Source organism: Lupinus angustifolius, chromosome LG18 (assembly GCF_001865875.1).
Source record: "Lupinus angustifolius cultivar Tanjil chromosome LG18, LupAngTanjil_v1.0, whole genome shotgun sequence".
Taxonomy (NCBI): Eukaryota; Viridiplantae; Streptophyta; class Magnoliopsida; order Fabales; family Fabaceae; genus Lupinus; species Lupinus angustifolius.
The window spans coordinates 5,754,215-5,778,783 of record NC_032026.1 but is presented as its reverse complement, the minus strand read 5'-3'; the positions used below and the strand labels follow the sequence as shown (position 1 = coordinate 5,778,783).

General features: G+C 33.3%; 1 protein-coding gene across 2 annotated transcripts; it reads right to left on the bottom strand.

Moving 5' to 3' along the window:
- Nucleotides 553-19,951, bottom strand: LOC109333201 (mediator of RNA polymerase II transcription subunit 23-like). 2 transcript variants are annotated; one of them, XM_019568541.1, is made up of 21 exons: nt 19,736-19,951; nt 19,601-19,644; nt 18,766-18,865; nt 17,647-18,585; nt 17,011-17,245; nt 14,968-15,185; nt 14,243-14,450; nt 11,132-11,412; nt 10,807-10,890; nt 9,778-9,872; nt 9,046-9,208; nt 8,684-8,932; nt 7,508-7,678; nt 6,075-6,188; nt 5,863-5,988; nt 4,322-4,470; nt 3,422-3,662; nt 2,553-3,324; nt 1,874-2,055; nt 1,122-1,225; nt 553-1,035 (listed from the first exon to the last, which is right to left on the bottom strand). In XM_019568541.1, the coding sequence occupies exons 1-21, from the start codon at nt 19,841-19,843 to the stop codon at nt 849-851; spliced, it is 4,770 nt and encodes a 1,589-aa protein (XP_019424086.1). In that variant the 5' UTR covers nt 19,844-19,951; the 3' UTR covers nt 553-848. The 2 variants fall into 2 exon arrangements, with proteins under 2 accessions (XP_019424086.1, XP_019424087.1); XM_019568542.1 differs by having other exon boundaries at nt 554-1,035; nt 17,647-18,573.

The window sequence follows — 24,569 nt, the reverse complement described above, 5'->3', positions numbered from 1 at the left end:
CCATTTTAACAATAAGGGTCGGACTGGGCCAACCCATATTATGACGGGTCAAAGGCGGGCTAGACCGGACCAAATGCGAGCTAGGCCGGGCCAGGCTGGCCCATATTGCCACCCCTACTAACAAATATATAGTCTCAATGGTCAACTTTCCTAACATAAAACCAAATTAATTTTCGTCCAAAATACATGATGTTATAATTAATATAAACCCTAACACAGAATAAGGATGACACAGTTGTGCAGAAATGAGTAGCATGTAATCTAAGTTAGCTTCTTTATTACACTATTTCAATCCTTAGTCACTCACTACTCACAAGATAGTTTAGACTAATTTACATTAAATAAAGCGTTCATTTATATAATACCTCTTGACTTGTTAACATTAAAAGCCCATGCACAAGAGTTATTGATGACTTTTAGAGTTCGAATACAATAGCAATATGGAGATGCTTACTTCATGAATAAAATACAATACAAAGTTTCAATGATCATAAACAAAGTGATTAAGACACGACACACAAGTATGTCGAATATTTTAAAATTATTGTACACGATATAATTATGATACAAGATATGAAATTAATATAAAGTTCAGATATAAGTTCAAATAATTACACTAGAAGTGAGGAACAATGTTTTAATAGTATAAATAATTGGAAATATAATAAAATGCTAATATTTATCTAATTTTTTTGATATTCTGTCTATGATGGTATAAAATTAAAAAAATAAATTTTAAAAATCCACATACAGTTAGGAGCAACCGAAAGTATCCATGGGATGTCAGATATGGATACATGTTCATCTGAAGTGTCTATGCTTCATAGGCTCGGACTGTAATCTAGTTCTTACTTTGGATGAGACATAGCCGCATAAATAGAAGAATTCACATTAGTCTTCAGGTGTAACATCAAATGCCGAATGTCTGGACGTAGATTCTCAGATGAGCTTTCAATAAGAGCCAAAACTTCCGGTCGGGGTTTGCTGCTAGCCTGCACAGGACCGCCCTGCCCTTCGTAATGGACGACATGATGGCTGAAACATCAAGTGCCACGGATATATAAGCAGGAAGAAGACAATGAATACGCCATATTTCGAAGTAAATGAGTAGTAGAACTTACATGAAGTCAATGAGATCAGTTATTTCTGATGCTTCAACAGCAGTTGAATGCTGAGAGTTTGTTCCAAATACATCCACTACTATACTTAATAGTAATGAAAGGGTCTGAGACATTTTTCAGAAGTGGAGAGAAAAAAAGATTAGCACCTTGGAATTTTAGTAACCTATACCAAAGTTACAATGAAGCATCTAAAAATGCAAAAAATCGAATCCGTAAGAACATGAACTGTCCCAAGAACAAAGTGAAAATATAGAATGGCCTCACTATATATATTTGTATAATTTTTAGATGGAAAACATAGAAGCTGCTGAAAGATGATATTTTCATTGATACCAGAAACATAATGCAATACAGGCTAGCAATTATCTGAGGCAGGTGTTAGTAAATGTTTTCAACTTTGGAAGATAAAGGACTACTACACGCACCGAGTATTGAGATTGTTGTAATTATAGGGAAAGATTAAATAAGAGAAAACCAGAGGAAGCATAATGATACTATGATAATGAGATAATAAAAAACAGTACCTAATACACCAATTGAGATTGGTTACTAATATTTTATGTCAATTACTAGTGTAGTACAGGTTATTATTCTATGTCAACCCAATAGCACTTTTAACATAAGACTCCTATTATTCTAATACATTTTACTAAAGGAACAAACACATAATGCACAATTACACAGATATTTATACATACACACACATACACCCTTGAAAGCCTTAAAATGGAGAAAATGGTGATTTTCTGTACCTTGTTGAAAAGTGCATGAGCACCGACAAGTTTTGGAAGGAGTGGACCCATTATACGGAATGCTATTCTCAACATTGCAACAGATGTTACCGGCTGAAGTTGCTTGATGATAACATGGGTCCTTTCTAACCATTCTAGAGGGAGGTTACTGAAGAAAGAATGAAGCAAGGCAACCACATTCCCTGTGATTACAAGACAAGATCAGCTATCTTTTCGGGCATTTAAAGTTGCAACTAATCAATGGAAATGAATTGAAAATCGCTGAGTTTTAATATAAGCAACATATCCTATCACACATAACTAAAGGTAATATATACAGTTACCATGAAGATGCTTGATAGTGTATGTAGTACTAGAAAGTGGAAACTAATAATCGTCTATGAATAGATTCAATTATTGGCATAAGTGATATGTTTACAATTAATTTATGCTGGTTCCATGTTATTTTAATGATGCTTCTTTCTCTAGGCTAGTTAAAATTAATTTTGCAGAACAATCTTCAATAACTTCTACCCTGTTGGTTGGAAAGTGGTAACCCTTCATGAAGGAGGTTTTGTCATATATATATTTCAGATTGGAAAATATCTGAAACAATATCTTCGCGATAATAGAATTCAAATTCTAATGGCATGGCCTAAGCGATGTATTTCTAGTAAATAACTCCTCTTCCAAACCATACCATTTGGTGTTGAGGTATTGTTCTCTGCAGCTGAAGTTGGATCTAACAAAGCATAGCCAATTGCAGAGTCTATTTCTCCAAGTGACCTTTTCCCATCTGCAATCCACCAGTTCTCTTTTATAATTCGCGTCGTCTCCAAGTAAAATTGAAAGTGAAAATCAGAAGGAAGCTGAGACAGTAGGAGTCCACAAGCTTGAATCAACAAGCAAGACAATTGTTGCCATGTATAACCACTTCGTGCAGCAAAGTTAGAGGTATTTATTCCGGAAACTGAAGGACTTGATCTGCTTGCACCCAAGGAATCTGAGCTTCCTCCGGAGGGCGATGTCGGAAATACTGAACCTTGTCCGGCACCATTTAAACCACCATGGAGACCATTGCTGGACTGGATCAGCATTGATTGTATATTAACAATAATTTGAACAAGTGAATGTACTATCTGAGAGGCAGATACAGGAAGGGAAAGTATTTCAACGACCGCAGTCTCGAGAACTAGCTGAGTATATGTTCCGGGATCCTGAATTTGGTAGAATGCCTTCTTGCCCTCAGGAGCATTTTCTGGTTCTGGCTGAGATACACCTGGAGGCTTGTTAGGTGGAGTACGCAGTGCATTGTTTGAAGCATCTTCCATTGATCCAGATTTTGAATTATGTAATTGTGGAATAACATTATTCACTATTCCCAATAATAATGTCCCAAAATAATCCAGAGGAGGGCATGTGGCAGGATTTGATGAACTTATTTGCTGCGGGAACGACACTGAGAAGGGAATCTGAAAAACAAACCCAATAGTAGTTGCTGAATCATACTATTTTAAACAACACTAGGTAAAGAAAACAATGCTAACAGGAATACAGAATTTTTTTTACCTTATTGATATCAAGTACTTGGAGTATTCGAACAATCAGCTTTGCAGGAAGATGACCATAGAAGTATGAAAGTATATCGCGAACAAAAGAAAATCTGAGAGGGTAATAAACGAGAAGTGAAGAATACAAGGCCAGTATTCTGTCTGCTGGCTCCATAGCATCATTTTCAATAAGTCTATAAATAATTAAGGGGATGACCGGAAGCAAGCGTGCTGCAATATCATCAAAGAACACTGGATACCTGCAAAGTTTGGTGGCAGTGGTGTCAGAGCATGTAATTTTCAGAATGATGCACAGAAAACTGCATTATTTCCATCCAAAAGGCTACACAACAAATAATAAATGTAAACACAAAAGGGCACAAGAAAATTACATAAGTTGCTCATGTGCTAAGTGTTGGATTCACAAACAATAACTGCACCAGTTATCTAAAACTTGTATAGTAATTTGGTCATCCATCAAGGCATCAGTGAATGCTATCTTAAGAAATTACTAGTTGAAGTTTAGATTTTACCTGTTTTACATTTTTTCTATTATAATACACATAAACACAAGATCAAGCAACAGATAAACATGTTTAAGACAAATTATCTCGGCTGATTTTTAAAGTTTATTAATCTATCACAATCATCAATCAATATCTTATGATTTGACCATTGCTCTTAAGGTTGCTGCCAGAGGATGAGCAGTAATTAGTGTCTCCATTCATTTATTTCAAAAGCAGACAGGTTTCTTAACTGGAAGATTATAATCATAAAAACGTAAAAGATTATAAATAACCAAAATAACATTGTTTTAAAGTTCCTTCATCAAAAATGTTTTGGTCAACCACAAAAAACCAAGTTAAAAGATGCTTGATCTCATAAAAAAAAACAGACTCATCATTTTAACTTCAAGTACCTATCCTTCCATGAGAGATAATTTCCAAGAGCCTTTGATGGATCAACGCGCTTGAATATGCCAGAATAAAGCCAATGTTCATGGTGCCCACGTGTCATACAAAAATGTTTTACTCTTTGCTGAAGCTCTTGCCTATCAAGAAGACTAATCTGCAATATTTGCCATTACTATAAGTCTATAATAACTAATCTTTATATAACAAATAAATATAAGCACTTCAATGTTAGTTAACATACTTCAGGATCAACCAAAGACAATTAAGACTCTAGAAAGCTTCAAAAACTACACCACATAATCGACCTTACCAATGCTGACAGAAAGTCCAGGGTTAATTGAACTACTTTTCATCTCGATTAATGAAGAATGAAATGTTAAATTATGTAATTTGTATGGATTCTTTATGTATATTTAGGAATTAAGGTTTGTCATTTGGGGATTGGTGACTAGGTCTAGGATAGTCTACAAGTTGGTGAGGTGACAGCAGCTACAACAAAAGCCTCTTTCCCACTAGTCGTTCAAATAAAAATTAATCGAAAGAACATGTGCAGCACAATTTGGGACGATTCAAGAGAACTAAGTTGGATATGAATACAAGTCTACAATTTGTATGAAGCCCATACCATATGGTAGGAAAAATTAAAAATCAGCCCATACATTATTAGAAATTAAAAAAAAAGGTGTCGGGAATCCCAATTAATTAGGCATATGGTATTGATGGCATTTATCCGAGTCTGGTCACCTCATCAAGGAAACAAAAGACAATCAGCTTAGGAAAAACAAAGCCTTGGTATTGCATTTGGGGTTGCCAAATGACATTAGATCACATATAGGCAACAAGATAGATATACATGCAAATAAAGAAAAGTGGGTAGCAGCTTGTTGGATGAGTGTTTTATAATGCATATAAGAGAGCGACAAAGAATAGAACTTAATTTAAGTATTGAGTAATGTAAAGGAAAGAAAAGATGTAGGATTTAAGTATTGTAATGATAGTCTCCATCAGTTTCAGAGGGAAAATAGAACTGAATTTTAGGGACTTTTAGGGTTAGTTTGGGAGTTGAATTTTGGAGGGGAAGGAAGGGAAAGGGAAGGCTTGGGAGCCATGAAATACACTTGTGAGATGACTCCCAAGCCTTCCTTTTCCCTTCCTTCCCCTCCAAAATTCAACTCCCAAACAAACCCTAAAGTTAATATTGGAAGAAGGTCTCATTTGCAAAGAGGATAGAAAATTGCAGCCAGTTTAATCAGGAGGAAGAGATAATTGCATCTTTGGAGTTTCCAAGATGTGAAATCACATTACTTTGGTACAATTGTGAACCAATTTTTGAAATATTTATCTTGTAATTATATACCTGGTTAAAAAGCTGGTACTATATCAAATACAATTAAGAATAAATAGAAGTGTTTAAACAGACACCAGTTATCACCAAATTTTCTTGTATTTAATTTCTCATTCTTTGAAAGTGACACGCCAGGTTTGTGCATGCCAACTCATGAAGAGATCCACAGTACAATCATAGTTAGAGTTAGAATATGCATACCACAATACGCAAGGCATGTGGGTCGTCATCACGATCAATAAGTGCTAGAAGCAAGATATCCAAAGGAAGTAGCTCATTCGTCCAAACAAAAAAGCCAAGGCTTGCACAAGCTTTCAATAGAAGGTCCTGTAAATTAATACTATATGAGTACTACTAGAAACATACTGATCTACAGAAGTGTAAGATAAGAAAGCTTCACCACATCAATTAACCTGTAAGGCATGTCCTTGTTGGAGCTGCATTTGCATATGATGAAGCAAAACATCCACCATTGTATAAATGTTAGATGTCACCTCTTCGGGAGAAAATTCCCCCAGCACACGTCCCTGGACAAATATGGAGAGCTTGCTGAAATTTTCCAATGATATAAGAACTTGATATAAATGGTGTTACTAAAAAAATTTGTTTTTGATATAGTCCAATGAAATTGATTAATCCATCTAGTGATACCTACATAGTGAGAGAAAGCCTGGTAGTTCACAGTGTAAGAGAATATAGAAATAAAAAGAAAATATCTATAAGAATGAATACAAAATGGCATTGAAATAAACATGGAAAATTTCTTTTGTAATTGTTTAATTGTAGTCTGTAGATAAGGAATGGAAGAAGAGTGTGGTGAATGTAAAAGGAATAAGAGATAGGATCATATCCCTAAAGTTTATAGTAAAAAAAGACATTTTTAATGTGATTAGTGCTTATGCACCCATGGCAGGGCTACAAGAACATCACATAATAAAATTTTGGCAGAAGTCGAAAGGTGTATTCTAGGGAATACCTTTAGGAGAAAAGATTAAATCATTGTGGTGGATCAAAAGTGTCCAATAAGAAGTTAAGGTAAAAAGGAGAAAGTTATAAAACATGATTCTTGTGTACAAATATTGAACGTTTGGAAAAGGACATGGTAACTAAGAAAGACGCCAAGAAAGCAGTGAGTGAAGCGAGAGATGGAGCATATGATGGGTTATAAAAGTCTTTAGGTACCAAGGGAGGGGAAAGAAGCATCCATATGCTTGCAAAGGGTAGAGAAATAAAGACAAAAGAATTAGACAGAGTAAAATGCATTAACGACGAAGATGAAAAAGTCTTGGTGAATGACAAAGATACTAAGGAAAGATGAAAGAAATATTTTCATAAGTTTTTCAATGACAATTGTGATTCTTTACATTCTGATAGGTTAAACATTGAATAGGAGGATCAAAATTATACTTTTTATATCGAGAGAAACTTTGAAAAGGACCTACTGAGGCATAGATGACTCATGATTAAAAATGAATGCATTACGAAGAAAGTTGGGGTAGCTCCTATTATAGAAAGCATGGTAGAATCACTCCTTAGTTAATTTAGGCATGTGTGTAGGAAACCGTTAGATGTCTTGATAAGGATAGCATATCAAATGGAGGTTAGTTCAATTTCTAGAGGTAAAAGGAGGCCAAGAAAAACCCTAGCAAAAACGACTATGAAAGATTTAAAGATCAATACTTTGCCAATAAACATAACTTATGATAGAGCATTATGACATAATTCGATTCATGTAGTTGACCCCACCTAGTAAAACTAAGACTTGAATATTGTTACTATAACTATATTTTCTAGAAGGTATGAGATAAATGACTAGCATTTAAGATAACGGTTAAAAGATAAATACCAGGTTTCCACCGTTAATCGTTTCGGCATGGCCATGCATTAATATCCATGCACCAGCGCACAAATATTGTCGATGCTGGGGGAAACTATGACCAATATAGGTTGTCACATAACTAGCATCAGCTGATGATGAAAGAATCTGGGTGCACTGGTGTAAAACAATGGTTTCTGCCTGCACAAATGTCGTCAGAATTAATTTAAATGCTTAGAAAAAGTTAGCACATAAAAATAACAAATTTTGAATAATGTATTTACTACATCTTGTCCCTCTAACCTAGTTTGATAGAACTTAAACATTGCTATCCAGCTATTGGCATTGCATGCAAACTTTATCTAATTATCTCATATATACAAAGTAGAAATACTTGTACCCATGTAGCTCTAAAGTTAAACTGCATGTGATAATAGTGTAGTCCATGTCATGCTTAATTTGGTAAAGTTTGTACACAATAGACATTCAAATCTAAATGTGTATATTAATGCAATGGTCTATGTCCAGAAACCACTCTCCTAGTAGTTAAGCTCCTAGGTGTCAGCCCATAAGGGTTAATATCTCAAAGATGCTTTGGCATGTAAAATCCATTTGGGCTTCAAGCTTGGACCAGCACCATTCATATGTTTTTCCTTGTGAGAAAGATCAATATATATTCTTCAAATCCTCACTGCTTCAAACCAATCACTTCTTTCACACACTGATCACACAAGAATCTAGACAAGACACGACTGTAAGGAAAATGATAAAAAGAAAGAGTAAAAGTCATATAATTGAGCCATTAACCTTATTCCTTATGTATTTCAGCTTTGCCTTTAACCATGACATTTATGTAATGACTAACATCACCACAAACATAAGTACACCTTGGGCTCAGTTAAAATCATGTTGTAAAAGGGGTAGGTGCCTCTTACTGGTTAAGGCACTGATTAGACACACCTTTCTGGTTTATAACTGTAAGAGCCCCAAATATACTCCGCATGTGACTTGTGTATGATGATGCTAAAGGGGTATAACAGACAGAATGTTAAAAAAACCAGTTGTCCCTCTTGATATTTATTTCGTAATAAAACTATTGTACAGATTGAAATGAAAATTCAATCCATTATGTGCCTTTATTCTTTACCAACCTAGAACGCATGCTAGCACAAAAGCATGTATGGTAAGACAACTTGAATAACCAACCTGCTGCCATGCTTGTACTGCAAGGCTTCTTTTATCTATTAGAAGACCGCTCAACGCTTCACGCAGAACTGAAGGAAAGTAGCGTAGTGTTTTTTCTGACCATGTATGGGTGCTGGTTGCCAATATTTGTTCTATCATAGTTCGGAGATAAAGCATGTGTTCAGCATTTGCAATCCCACGTGTTTTAATAAGGATAGCAAGTGTTATAACGGTTTCTCGATTCAAGGTTTCTGTAAATTCAGTTGGTCCCTATAAGATAGTCAAAAGATTAAACATCAGTCTGGTACGGAATAAGGAGCAAGCTACAATGAAATGAAAAAATAACTGAGATAGAAGTTTCAGCTTTGAGGCAAAGCAAACACCTTTCCTTCTCTTTTAATCATGAAGAAATCTCTCAATGAGAAAATAAGATTCAGACACAGATTTTCAGCTAATCTGAATACTCGGTGATCTCCTCTTTTCCCTTTTAGAGCAGAAATAACCTTCGTAACATCATACATCAAGGATTTGGTTTTTCCCTCATACCTACACAAAATGAAATCTTCAATTTAATAATTAACACGTAACTTTTAGATCTCAGAATCTCACTATGAACAATTCCCTGCAGAACATAACATATGCCCTTATCCAAGTCCACTTCTGGAAGTTCGAGATAGATTTTAGGTGGTGTTTGGTTGCCACTATGATTTTGAGCACATTCTTTGAAAACGTGATGCATGGTAATCACATTCCAACTTAAAAAGGTGAGAATTGAAATTTTCACCTTCCTTCACAAGTGACATGGCCATAAATGTAAAAACGTTCCTGTTTTCCTGGGCTTTTTTTTTTAATTTACTACCACAGCGGCAAGTCACATTCCTAAGTGAAATGCCCAAGGATGTAAAAGCATTTTGTGAACGAAATACTACCTTAGGGAAAAGTTCCATGTGCGGTGGTAAAGGATCTTGCATATTTAAAAATATCTTTACACACACACATATATATATATTAAAACTAAAAAGAGAGATAGAAACGAAAACAATGCTCCCAAACAATGACAAACTATCTCTAATTTGGACAAGGAAAATTAAGTTATGGCGTTCAGAAAGAATCACCTGTAAAGCGGAAGTAATCGGTAGTTCAATATCTCAAGCACCAAAAGTCTTACTCCAGGCTTGCTCAACAAAGAAGGATTTTTTTGTGCTAAATGCTGTGATAAGTACCATTTCCATGAGATATAATTATAATAGCAGCAGAAAACAAGCACATAAAAAGTTAAATATGAACAACATAAAGGGGCAACAAAAATATCAAAATAATCCATGAAAGCTTTAAAAAAAGATACACATCAGGACTCTTCCTGAAACCATAAGATGAAACGGATGAAATGAGACCATAGAAATCTATATTGTACTTTTTATCAAATTTAAATAGCCTGCCTTGTAAATCCACCAAAATTAACATTCAAGACTGACTTTCAAAACAAGATAGATTAATTACTTTGCACGTCTATATAACTATTTTTCCCAAAAGAAAGGTTAGATGAAATGATGCCAGCTACACCATTTGTAATCATTTTACCACAATTTGATAGGTACCAGTCCAATGATTGGGCCCAAAAGATCAGATATTGGATCAATTAAGCCATGGCCCTAAAATTTGGAATGTGTACGTGAGAAAGCAGGAAAAGGGTATATGATGTGACAAGGTGGCTAGGTGTGAGTGGTTGATGTGGAATACAAGGGAATTCTGTTAGAGAGGAATCGTTACATACAGGAAGGATAGAAGAATGGGGTATCTTTGGGAAATTGGTTGTAAGGCATGGAAAAAGAGCACTAGCTCTATGTGAGGAGCATCGCTCTCTGGGTAATAGAAGTCATTCTATTGCATTTTCTTTCAATTACTATAAATAAATATAACCATATTTCTCAGCCTATTCTTTTATTTCTTTTTCATCTGTTCTGCTGATACGGGTCCATAACACAATTTCACTCGTTAGTATTCATTTCACCTTTCAACAAAAGATAGAAAAGCATAAAGGTAGTTTCCTTTAAACAGATCACAAAAAATTATACTTTCTAATGTACAAGTTACCATATAGAGTAACATGAGATAGAAAAATCTTGAAGGGTAAACGAAATTACACTGAAATGTGAACGAAATAGAGAATGGGGTGAAATGAGCAACACTCTAGTATATGTTTCAACCATTGCTATGCTGGGTACCACCTGCACAAAAATATGAAAGGTAAATATCAAAAGACAGTTAATACTCTGAATTACAAGGGACAATAAAATTGTCCGTTCCTACTTCTTCAAGAAGGAAATAATTACTGAGGAGTGAAAAAGTTATACCCAGACATCTCTCAAAGATATTATAGTAATAGTTAATTAATCATATTAACAAAAGTATGTTGACATGATAGTCGTGCTGGTAAGTTAATCTTAATTGGAGAGAGAAAGAGACAACCTGCCCCGAAAACAGAGATTCTTCCAGTTGTAAAGACAGCTTCATACATGAGCCCATCGACATTCCAGATAACAATGACATGGGCAATGGGCTCACTTCTCGTGTAGCCACTAATCTCTCAGTTGGCTGAAGGTTTGTTCCCGATAATAAGTCGATAACTCCAGCAGAAGTTAACCATTTCAATATTGTTTCGCAAGCAGGTTGTGTCATTGTATAGGACAAAACCCAAAACATCCCTAATGAGCGTTTATCCATATTCATATAATCCATCATGCGATCCCCTGAAAATTTATGCATGGTTCAGAGAAAAGCACATATATTGATTACAAGAGAAATATTACAGTCTGCCTAAGTTTAACCACAGCAGCAATTTTTTTTCTTTTGCCATTTATTGGAATCAGAATAAGAAATAATTACTCCAGTTAAAAGAGTAGAACAGATGCAATGCATCATAGGGAGTAATTTTAGTTTGATTACTCTTGTAAATTGCATCCAACATTCATTTCTTTGTAATTCTGATGTATATAAATAGATCATTCAGCAGAGCGGAAAAACCACTCTAGCACATTTAGAAATTATGTGTTAGACACCTTTTTCTTATCTTTTGAGATGGTATCCCTGAGAAGATAGAACTTGAAGTAGGAAAAGCTAAGAGAAACTGAAAAATCAAAGAGAACCTAAATATAACCATTTTCTAGATGCTTTCTATTTTATTGAATTCATAATTGTTGAAGTTACAAAAGGTGAAAGGCACATGGTGCCAACCCTATGATAGCTGAGAACGCATAACTTCCAGCTACGTTAACTAACTACTTCACAAAACAGAACAAGCTATTAACAGTTACCCCACCGTTACTTAGCTAATGCTATTTTTCCAATAGTATCAGAGCACCTGATCTGGGGGCTCTGCTTCTTCTGTGTTTTTTGGTTGCCCTCAATGCAACCATTTTAAACCCTGCTCTGAGAACCTTATTGCGCAGTCAGTATCCTTCTTTGTCCTCTGTTGACACTGTTGAGTGTCATTGACCATCATCGTTCTGCCTAAAAAACTCATCAGATGGTCCAAAACTCCTAGATCAAGCATAACCCAAAACATTGCCGTCAAAAGCCTCCTCATGCGTTGTCACACGCCACCTCACTCGTGATCTTCTTCTGGCACGTATTGCTTACGCGCCACCGCACTACCATCATTGATCATGCACTCAATTTTTACGAACTGACGGCCTCCCCAGAACCCATTTTAGTGGTTGTTTTTCTGTTTTTTAAGCACTCATTTTAGGCAGTCCAGATTCAATCACCCTTCCACCATGTCAAACGAGGATGAAATGGTGAATCCTTTAACAAGGAAGAGAACTCCCAGGTTCACATTCAGAATAGTTTGTCTGGAGAAATGAATAAACCTTCAGGTACTTCTAATTTGGCATATTCAGGTAAGCTTCTACTTTCTTTTGGATTTAATGTCTCAAATTCTACCCTCTTCTGGATATTACACTCAGGTTCTACAGACCAGACCATATGACACCCTCCTCTAAACGCTTATCCACATATTCCCCTTGTTCTAGTAATGAGAAAATTATTATTGCTGATGGTAACCTTGTAACTGCTGCTAGCATTGGAAACGTTGAGATAAATCCATCTATAGTTTTAAATAATGTTCTTTATGTTCCAAAACTATCCACATATCTTATTTCCATAAAAAAAAACTTACGAAAAACTTATCCTGTAAAATGATTTTTTATAGTAATTGTTGTGATTTCAGGATAAGGTTTCGGGTAGGACAATGGGACGTGCTAGAGACGGGAATCACCTTTACTATCTTGAAGAACCAAGTGTATCAATCATATCCAGAAACAACTTGGTTTGAGTGTACTTGAGAGGTTCATCATATGATATGAAGTTTCTAGATATGATCGATATGAGATCCACTACTGGGTATTGTACATTCCTCAAGTGACATCTAGTGACTTGGAGGAGCAAAACACAGAATGAGGTGGCCTGTGAATAGTTATGGCTCAAAATTACCCTAGTAAGACTTGAAGATTAAGTGGAAGGACCTATGAAGCTCTATTGTGATAATAAATCTGCAATCAACATTGCACATAACCCTGTTCAGCATGATCAAACTAATCATATCGAGGTGGATACACACTTTATCAAAGAAAAACTCGATCATGGTTCGATTTGTACTCCTTATGTTATGTCACACGAACAACTTGCAAATAATCTAACTAAATATTTCTCTTTTTTAAAAGTATTGTATCCAAGCTGGGAATATGAATGGCTCTTCACTAGCTTGAGAGTGAGTGTTGATATCAGGATAAGAATTAATGACTCCAATTACCTAGTAATATAGGTTCATTGTACAAAGAGTAGAACAGATGCAATGCATCATTGTGAATACTGTTGGTTTAATTACTCTTGTAAATTGCATACAACATCCATTTCTTTTTTATTATGATCTATATAAATAGATCATTCGACTACGTAGAAAAATCACTCTAGCACATTCAGAAATTCTGTGTTAGACACCTTTACTTATCTTTTGAGAGCACCACATCCAAAATGACAAAAGTAGAATATGCAATCCTCCAAAATCAACAAAAACCGAAAAGGGGGAAAATGAAGAGAACATTAGCTAAACAAGTCAGCATCTTCTCGGTAGATTAAAAACAAAACTTCCCTTTAAAAAAGTTCACAAATTATTTTAATATAAATACACATTAAACTAATACTTTCAAAATTCTCAGTAGAAGTAACACATCAATAATACTATAGCTCAAGTCTGGTGAACATAGTGAAGCAGATACTCCTTAAATACTAACTTTGTGAATTAATAATACTTACTAGAAGAAAGATGAAATAAAAAAATTGAAAAAGGGTAAGCAAGATTCACTTTAACAGCCTAAATGATTATAATCCATAATGCAAAATAATAATAATCTTTCATGTTCTCAATTGATCATATAAAACTTGAAGGTAAAAAAGAAAAGGAAAACTGTCGGTTGATCAACATATATATGGTTGTTAAAATTCAAAGGTTATACAGTAAGGTACAATAAGAAGTATTTCAAAATATACCTTATGAACAAACAGAAAACCAGTATTTAGTACCTTTGCTGACTTGTTTCCACCATTCATCTATTAGTTTTCCTTTCTGCCGCAGCTCATTGTTCACAAATTCTCTGGTTGATGAATTCAACGACCAAATACATAAAGATTGACAGCTGCTTACAAAATCGAGCAAGATGCTTTGAGGGCTATTAGAATCAGAATTTCTCTCTTCTCTATGAAATGATAAAATCTTTCTGGTTGTCTCCATCTGTTACACAATGCAAATGCCATTATACATAAACCAACGTGTTGGTCCCAGCAAAAAGTCACTTCATTAAATTGCTAAAATATATCAACATAAAATTTTATCCCATCATAAACTATTATCATTAAAAAGGGCAGCCCAGGCCAGCTCACGAGGCTCTCACCTAGTGGGGCCTAGGGAGAATAGATGTATGCAACCTTATCCTCGCAAAGAAAGAGGCTGCTTCCAGGATTTGAACCCATGACCTCTAGGTCACAAGGCAAACAACTTTACTTTTGTGCCGAGACTTCCCTCTACATATAAAGTATTATCATTAAATTGCCAAAAATGTCTAGACATGAAAAATATTTATCAAGAAGATGAAGCAAATATTGTTCCTAGACAAAGTGTGCAACTAATACAATGTTTTCGAAATGAATAAGAAAATTATCTTTAGATCCGAGATATAAGTAGGAAGAACAACAAATTTACATTGCAAGAAACCAACAGAAAATAACAAAATTATAAAATTAATTCAAACCTTTCTAGCATCTGAATTCAAAGCGTTCATGACCAGCTCAACTCGCATTATCTGTGCAAACAGCCAAGTCACATGATTGGTCTTAAGAATATGTTGATCACCCTGTGTAAGACGTGACACCAGCTTATCCACAAAATCAACAAAATCAATGCACCCATTTTTTATAAGAAAGAAGAATATATCAGAGAAGACAAGCCAGTCCTGCCAGCAATTTATCTCTGCAACAATTAATTAGTAAGAATCAGTTTTGAAATGTGAAAAGAATATTATTTTTTAAATCAGTCACTTTTTGGATAATAGCATTCAGATTGGTCCTCTAACTTTCTTAGAACCAAATTTGTTCCCTAACTTTGAAAGGTTAGACATCATTTTCTCTAGCTAAATATGTTAATTTCATCTAATGTGGCCACATAAAATTATATGTGGCATATAAGGTGGACTAGTCTGGTTGTGTTGGCATATGGATCAGAAAAGAATCCTGCTTGGATCTTCTTCAACTGAGCAGGTCAACCTGCTTGAAAATGGTCCATCCATGAAAGACTGCATTGGAGCCTCAAAAGCTCGGGAAGCATTTGTTTGCCAGAAATCAAATCTCAGCAAAAATTGAAGTAAATCTAAAATGAAAAATGACTCTAAGAGGTTTTTCAATGAAGAAAATCCATGAAAGGGTTTTTCGAAAATCAACGTGAAATGCCAAAGGTTCAATCGTTTAAATGACAAAAAACACCTCACCAAACATTCCAATAACACTAGAAATGAGATTGAAGTATGAAAAATACTTCAATTGACATATTCATCATCAAAGATTTTCAAACCCAAGGTTTTCTAAACTGAAAATTTGAAAATATATTTCTCTTCACATGGTATATGATTGAGCCAAATTTTGGTTTTAATAAATTTCTCAAAACAAGATTTACAAAATCAACAACATTATTTGTTTCCATTTCAAAGAAATCCAAAAATTCCAATGAATAGGATGCACAACAATGGAGTTGCAAAAAGCCTAAATTTTGAAATTAGGAAAATGAGCACCTAACAGAGTTATGACAAAAGTAACTTCAGAGAAAAATGTTGTCTAACTTTAAAGAAGAATGAATTTGGAACCAAAATAAGTTAGAGCGGTCTAAACAAATAAATAGAGTTGGAGGACAAGAAGACTAATTTTACTTATTAGTAAAAAGATATAAGGTAAATAAAAGGGAGAATAAGGAATCCTCCCAACAAGCAAAAACTAAGAAAAGAGTGAGCCAAAGTAACAATGTATGCAACAAAGTTGTCCAAGCTCTTGTATATAAGCAATAAAAAACATTTGAAGCAACCATGACCAAAACACCAAAGAGAGGCCATAAACGCGGTTTGTTCCCAAATAAATGTGAGGGTAAAGAGAAATCAACAAAAATATGGGGACCAGCAGCAGAGGGGTGATAAAGGACAATAAAATCTCTAACAAAGTAATATCCATCCCTACGCCTGCATGAACGTCCTCTCAAAACTTGATTGGAGAACCATCACAAACTCCTACAGAAACCAGTGCCTAAATGAAGCACACCCCTAAGAAATTTACTTCAAAGGACTTGCAAGAGTTGCACGACTTGCTGGGTTGGCATTCCACCTCTCTCATCTGAACCATATTGACTATCAATTACTCAGTGCCACACTGAAGTAGTTTCCATAAAAAGATAATCCAAAGTCATTTAGTCATTAAAGCAATGATTTGGACCCCAAATCTCCAAGATATAATAAGTGTGAGGGTCAGATTGCAAAAATACCTTGCATGCTAACCTACTTGTTCCCTAGCACTGTATGTGTATTATAAAGGCTTAGGTCAACTCATTAAACAAGATCACATTCCTAATCCTTTTCCATATGGCCTCTTTTCGGTGTGAGGATCATTGAGGTTATCTTTCATGCCAATGTGCTCTTTCATTGGCCAACTTGATTACATGTTCGTATAAGCATCAAGGTAATCTAATTTACATATAAAATGATTATAAACAAACTTACATACACACATCCATAAATACAAAGGAAAAAGATTATTGCCTGAATTTGTCAATATCAATAGTTCAACAACTCTATCAATAGTTGCCTCACAGATCATTTCTGAAGAAAAAACAGCACCAGGAGAAAGCCCTTGAGATGAAGGCCTGTAGCAAGGAGCTAGTAACAGCACACGTCTCCACCAATCAGGTGATGGTGTAGTGCGGATAGCATGCCTTATACAGCGTAAAGCTCTTTCCCAATCCAAACTTCCCTTCTGGATAGAAGATGCAATATCCTACAGACAGAATTGTCTGATTAAATTAACAATTTAGAACAAACTATGGTCCAAATAGTAAAATAGCTTATGCATATACTTATATGTAATAGTTGCATGCATGTCAAAACCATTTAAGCAGGTAAGAGAAGAAAACGCATATCATGAGGAGATGCATTACATAAGACCTCAAAATAAACGAGAGGAAACGGAAGAATTAGAAATAGAATAACAAGTAACAGATTTAAGTTGTAGAAAATCATAAAGTTGGAAGATAGCATGTGAAGAGATACCATCATTACTCTATCTGTACACAAAGTTGGAAGAACCCAGGCGAATGATACGAAAACACTAAGAAACTTGTTTTAAATAAATTATCATATATCAATAGAATTTCTTGAAATAGTCATTAAACTCATCACCTCTCCATGCAATGGTTCTCCAAGTACACTTAAATATGTGATTGGCGTTAGCCGCAGATGTGCTACTGCTTCTGCTGAAACATTTGGCGCTGCTTGAGTCAAGATACGATGTGTCCCAAATGTAGGGCAATGAAGATGCTGATCTAACATTTGCATGTTCATAGCCATCATATCTCGTCTCCTGTGGATCTCCAAGATAAGTGTAAATATTGCTTCATCATCAGGAATATTGTCCATGAATTGCAAATCGCTATGCAATAATTCATAAAAGGGCACTCGGCATTTTCCCTCATCGACTAAAAGCCAGATCACATCCAAACAACTGTGCATCCAACCTATTATGGCTTTGTCAGGTCTAAATGATTTTGGTGCATCGGGCTCATCAATTCCCTGTTGCCTCTGGTCCCAGTTCACCAACCAACTCAGCATATGGTTGAATATTGCAGAATAAACCATGGGTTTTAGATCAAACTCAAGACCAATTAAAATAATCTTGCAACATAGCTGACGAAGGCTGCTAATGTCATTATTTCTAATAGATGGCACTTTCAATTGAGAATGTTGTCCAGTGTAGGAAGTATCAGGTGATTTGACTGGAGATAAAGCTGCAGAAGATAATGGTTCAATAGTTGATCGTGCAGGGTAGCCCATAGGATGAATTGAAGGTAATTGAGAAGCAGAATTTGAAGGCTGAAAATTAGAAGAATAAACAGTTGGCATCAACTGATTCCCTTGATCAACAGGAAACTCTGCCGAAGAAACTGAAGAAAGGAGGGATGGCAAGAAAGTATCCCAGTTAATGTACTCAACACTGCACAAACTTCGAATAGCATAAAGAACAAACTCTGCCCGTATTCCATGACTACTACACTGCACGACTAGCAATATGAGAATAGATTCGGTCACGGAACGTATCTGATCTTGGTCCTGAAAGTAAAACTAAATATCAACATTAAAAATATGGCACATATTACTATCAAATTTCAAAAACCGAGCCTTAGTGCCACTAGATGGGATCGGCTACATGGATCGAACAACGCCATAATGTTTTATCATAAATTCAAAGATGAAACAACAAACGGAGAAGTAAGATGCTGCACAGCATAATTTTAAACTTACGGGAAACTGGTTCTTGAGTTGCATAAAATCTTGAAGAAACTGCTCGTTTGGTGGAGGGAGCTCTCGGTTAAGAGCAAGCACACGTTTTTGTGCTTTGTTCCTGAAAACAATCATTACAACAATGATCATGAAGCTGACAGATCAAAAATATTATACATGTTGGGACAGCTAGGAAGTACAGATACGGGATACCAAGACACGGATACGGGATACCAAGACACGGATACAGGATACCAAGACATGGATACAATACGACACAACGATACAATTTTTTTTTAAATTATAGGATGACTATGAAACATAAAATAAGGTCAAAAAGTGAATGTCAAAATTCAAAATGTAAATGTAGAAATTTAAAAAAAAGATGCAGTTAAGAGTGTCAAAAAGTGTCTGACATGGATATATGTCAGACATGGATATGGTGATTATCTTGAAGTGTCCATGCTTCACAGGGAGTCAAAGAGATGATACGACACCCAAGGTTTTCTACTTTTCTTAATATTCCATCATTATAGGGAACAAAATTTCAGAACATTTCATACCAATTCAGATTAAATTCTCATTGAACCTATTATCCTAATCACATGACTTTAGCCATAAGCAACACTAATCAGCTCATACTAACCCAAACAAGCCATAACCCATGTTCTGAAACATTACCAGATATACAAAACAAAAACATCAATCCCATGAATCCTACTAAAATCTAAACTACAAAACCACACAGACTAGAACATCAGTTATGAATAAAAATGGAACAAAAGAAGAACCCCAGAATCACAAAATTGCAAAAAAATCAATCTTTTTGAAGTGTATTATTAATTCATGCCCTTACGGGGGTTCCCTGATTAAATCATCACGTTTCTGGAGGCTATTTCTCTGAAAAAATACACAAAATCACGTGTAAGAATAAGATGAAAAAACTCAAAAGAGAAAAGGTGTTATTGTTAAGAAAGGAAATAAGACTAACACCCAAGTAAAGATTGAATAGATTGAGAATGAGAATTCGTGAAGGGTGAGGTCGTGAAATTGTTCCTACTGGCTTTTGAATTTGGTCCATTTTTTCAGTTTCACTCATAATTCTCTCTAAGTTTTGAAGAGAGAGAAAAAAGTGGAATGAGTTTCAGCAATGAACAGTGTTTGGTACGCTATATAAAGTTTACACGATTTGATGAAAGGGATTGATAGTATTGAAGCACAATGGACAAAAAGTACTTTGTTTTGTGTTGTCTTCATTTATTTATAAGGTAACAAGAATATTTCTTTGCAAAAAGAATAGAACAATTTTATTTTGGGGTGTTCTCATATTTTGAAGTAACAAGTAATATAGCGTTGGTATCGTGTTTGACTATCAAAATGATTAAAATGTTAATAGTTTAATTTATATGAATGATATTTATTAGGATTGGCTCATAATATATGGTGATGGAAACTGTTGGTACTACCAAAATGTATTTCAAGTATAATATTGTGGTGTGTTGTTCTCAAAAGCATGTTATTTTAAGTATAATGTGTTAAAAGGTGTTGTTAGTGTATGTTTGTGAATAATAATTTTTTTGGAGATGGATGAAAAAAATAGAAGGTTTCGCATAATTTATTAGATAATGCTTAAATACTTTTTCTCTCCCCTTCAAAATTCAACTTATAAAGTCAAAAAATACTTGATAACCATCCATGGTGTAATTTTGATTCCAAATTTACCCTTAATTAACACTATACTTTTTTTCAACTTATGAAAAAAATGTGTTTAATTGGACATTATATAGCTACTAAAAAGATTCTATGAGAGATGAGTAGTTTTCCTGATAAAAAACTGTACATCAACCCAACAATACCTTTATCTTTTGTTTCATTGTTCTATTCTCTCCCACTCATTGCATTTAGAGATAAATACTGCACTGAGAAACCAGATAAGTATCATAATTTTTCTTTCTTTATTGTTAATGGTCACTTCTATTTTGTCTCTTTATTGTTAATGACCGCTTCTTCAAAGAATCATATATCTAACTTATAAAGCCAAAACACTTGATAAAATTTTTTTGCATGGCATTCTTTCATTAAAATTCAACTTTTACATTCATAAACAAATCTGCAACAAATCAATTTTGCATGAGATTCTTTCATCACCATTTAGGCCTTTCATATGATTATCAGCTCAACCTGATATATTTGTCTCTTATATTCTTTGGAAATTCATGAATAAATGATAGAGATTCATAGTTATAAGTTAAATTTGAGAGAAAGTGGTTCCATTAGAATAATTAGGTTGCCCTAAAACAGAGATATAATGTAACCATCAGACATAAAAAATTATTTCTTTTTTGCAGTTTCTTATTTTAACTTTGTAATTATCTTTTTGGCAGTGGTAGAAATATGGTATGCCATTTTTATGCTTTAGATCTCACTTTCATTATAAGAAAGATCTTGTGAATTTTTATCTCGTTGATGGAATACTTGGACTTGAAAATAGGTACTATGGAGAGAACATAATATGGATGAAAAAATTTGTGAGCAAAACTTGTTTGATGGAAAAATTTCACTAACTGCATTCGGAGAGAACGCAAAACAATCAAACAAATATGAGTTCTCTTCTAAATTCCAAGATATATTTATAACCTAATTTAATTTAAGTTTGCATGGGATTCTTTCATCACCATTTATGCAATTCATATAATTATCAAGTCAACCTAATGTCATGGTTATTAGTAAGATAACATAATGAAGTGCATGTTTCTACTCCATTGGTATGACAAGCACATTGATTCATTTTTTAATGTTCATGTTATAGATCGCTTCTTCAAAAGTTTCTATCTTTGTGATTCATATGAAGGTATTGTTTATCCTTTTCCCCTTAATTGTAGGATATGGTAAAAGTCCAAATGAGTAAAGCTTACATTTTTGTTGTTGTGTTTGAAAATAAGTTTCAAGTACAAAACTTTTATTTTTTTTTATGAAGTTTTCATTTTTCTATGCTCTGTTGTTATTTTTGTTTGGGTAAGGCATAATTTCGAAGTATTATATTAAGCAAATGTATGTTAAAGCACAAACTTCACTACTGCTTATGGACTTTATATAATCGAAATTATCATTTTTAAATGAAAGTATATAAATCTTTGATTTTTGGTAAAAATTTCATCTTTATGTTGCAGTTACTATTATTTATTTGCCAACATTATGCGCAAATTTTAACTAATATATTCATTGCTGGTTCAATATGTCATTTCAAAAATCATATATTAGATTTATAGTTCATGATATGAATTGTAAAAATCAATTACATTTTCCAAAGAATGTCATTTTATTGATTGAAGCAAGAAACTTTTCAAACTAACTAAGTTTCTTTTTATCTCTCACTTTAATTCTTTGTCTATGTAAGACGTGTTTCACGACTCTAATATGTTGGCTTACTTTATTTATGTCTTCCAAGATGCACCTTGCAATTAATGAATTTTTTTTTTACATTATGTGATACCTTTTTAACATAAAATTGTGTAACAAGTTTAACATGGTTATGTGATGTTGGATACACTACAAGAAAACAAGTGCTTCATTCAATATTTTTTAAATATAATACTTTTTATTAATATGAAGGTAGTTGTAGCATTGAAGCGAATATATTTCCACATTTTAGCAAAAATAGCAATAAAGTGCAAGTAGCAAAATTTAAATCGCCATACATAGGGAAAATAAGAATGCAATCATTATTATAAACATAAGAATGCAGTTAAAAACATTTCACGATAACCTTACATATTAAATTTCTAAACTTGATAAATTTATTTCTTTGATTTTGTCCTAATCATAAACTTCACCTACAAAAGTAATACTAAGTCACTCAATTATTTGAATGTTCAGTTTAATTTCTTTTACAATTATACCAATCGAATAAACTCAACTGCAAATTGCAATATTTAGTACAAAATACTATATTTGACATTTATAGCATCTAGATTATACATTACAAACAATAGGAAAGCGGGTTGATAGGCACGATAGTTTCTGTCAACACGTTAGTATAGTATAATATGGATATATAATAAAGATTAGCGTGTTAATAGACATTTTTGACTTGCCGACTCACATTCTTATTTTAACGTATTAACTATTTTTATTGACTATTCAATTTTTATATATTTGATTTTATAAAATTAGAATGTTTTTTAATTTAATATCTATACGCAGACAATGAAAATTTTTATATACAGTCTATGCATTTTCTACCATTCATTTGTAATACTTTTATCTAATAGTTAATAATGATTAAATATAAAATGTGGATGATATAGTGACAATGTAAAAATCTCTTATAGTATCATTGTATAATTTTTCTCTCATGTTTTTTCCTATTGTATATATTTTATGTTATAATCTTTGTATTTATTATAACTAGCATGGCGACCGGCCCACAATTTTAATTTTTTGTATCAAATATTTTAAGTTTTATATATTTTATTTTGGTGAATTGGAATAATTTTTTATATTGAATGTCATACTGTAATTTTAAGTTTTATGTATTTTCTGTCTGGACAAATTAATTAAGGTGGGAGGATAGTGATTATATATAATTATATGTTTTTTTTGTAGAAATTAAAATGTGTTAAGGGCAAAATACGAAAACAAAATTTATATCATGTGGTAGTTACATCATGTTTTCCCTTTATATCTATACTTCTATACTATTAATAAAGGCAAAACAAGTAATAACTACCTCATGATATAATTTTTATATTCCAAACTTACCCTTTTATATTTTTAATAACTACTACAAACTTCCACATATTACTTTTATTTTTTATATTAATAATTTAATATCATTGATCTTCCACACATTCTCTTATTTCTATATTCTATCTTTCTCCACTCAATATGCACAAAATGAGAAATTGACATAAGTTTTATGTATATATCATATCAACTAGCACATATTATCTTCTTAAATCTTCACTCTTTATTGAGTTTATATACTGCACTCTTATATTTAAATTGTTTTTATTAAATAATATAATATGAAGATCATACATACTATATCAAAAAATAAGAATGCGGGTGACTGGCACGGAGTGCCGGTCGACACGCTAGTATAGTATAGAAGATATAGAAGTATAAATATCCAATTTTAGTATAGAAGATATAGAAGTATAGATATCCAATTTAAGGTGAGATAAGTTGTTATTATGTTATGGTAGTTCCTACGATTATTCGGTTTTTTTGTAGAAATTAAAAAAATGCTAAATGCAAAACAAGAAATTAGAAAGTAGTTTTACTTTTATATAGGTGGTTATTGTGTTAATTGTAGTTACTTAAGATTACATGATTTTTCCGTTGAAATTAAAAAATGTTAATGGGCAGAATATGAAATTAAAAAATGTTAATGACATAATATGAAATTAAAAATTAGTCCATAGTAATAGTTACATAATATTTTGACTTTATATATAGCATATATATATTTATATATATAGAATTATAGATAGATAGATAAATATATAATATATATAAATAAAAGTATATATGTTCATTGTTGTTTGGGATTAATGCAAACAAATTAAGAGATTATTAAAATGTGTTGAATTTTGATTATATCAATCCTATTTATTTTAAGGACAAATAAAGAAAGTGAAATTAATTATAAAAGGGACAAGATTTATTTTTATTGAATGGTGATATAATTGAAAAAGTGAACTTGTAATTATAAAATAAACATAGTTTTGAGCAAATAAACAAAGTATATTTGGTATTAGTAAAAGTTATCTGAATAATAATAAAGCTCATTTTTTTTTAATTTTACATTGGAATAAGTGCTG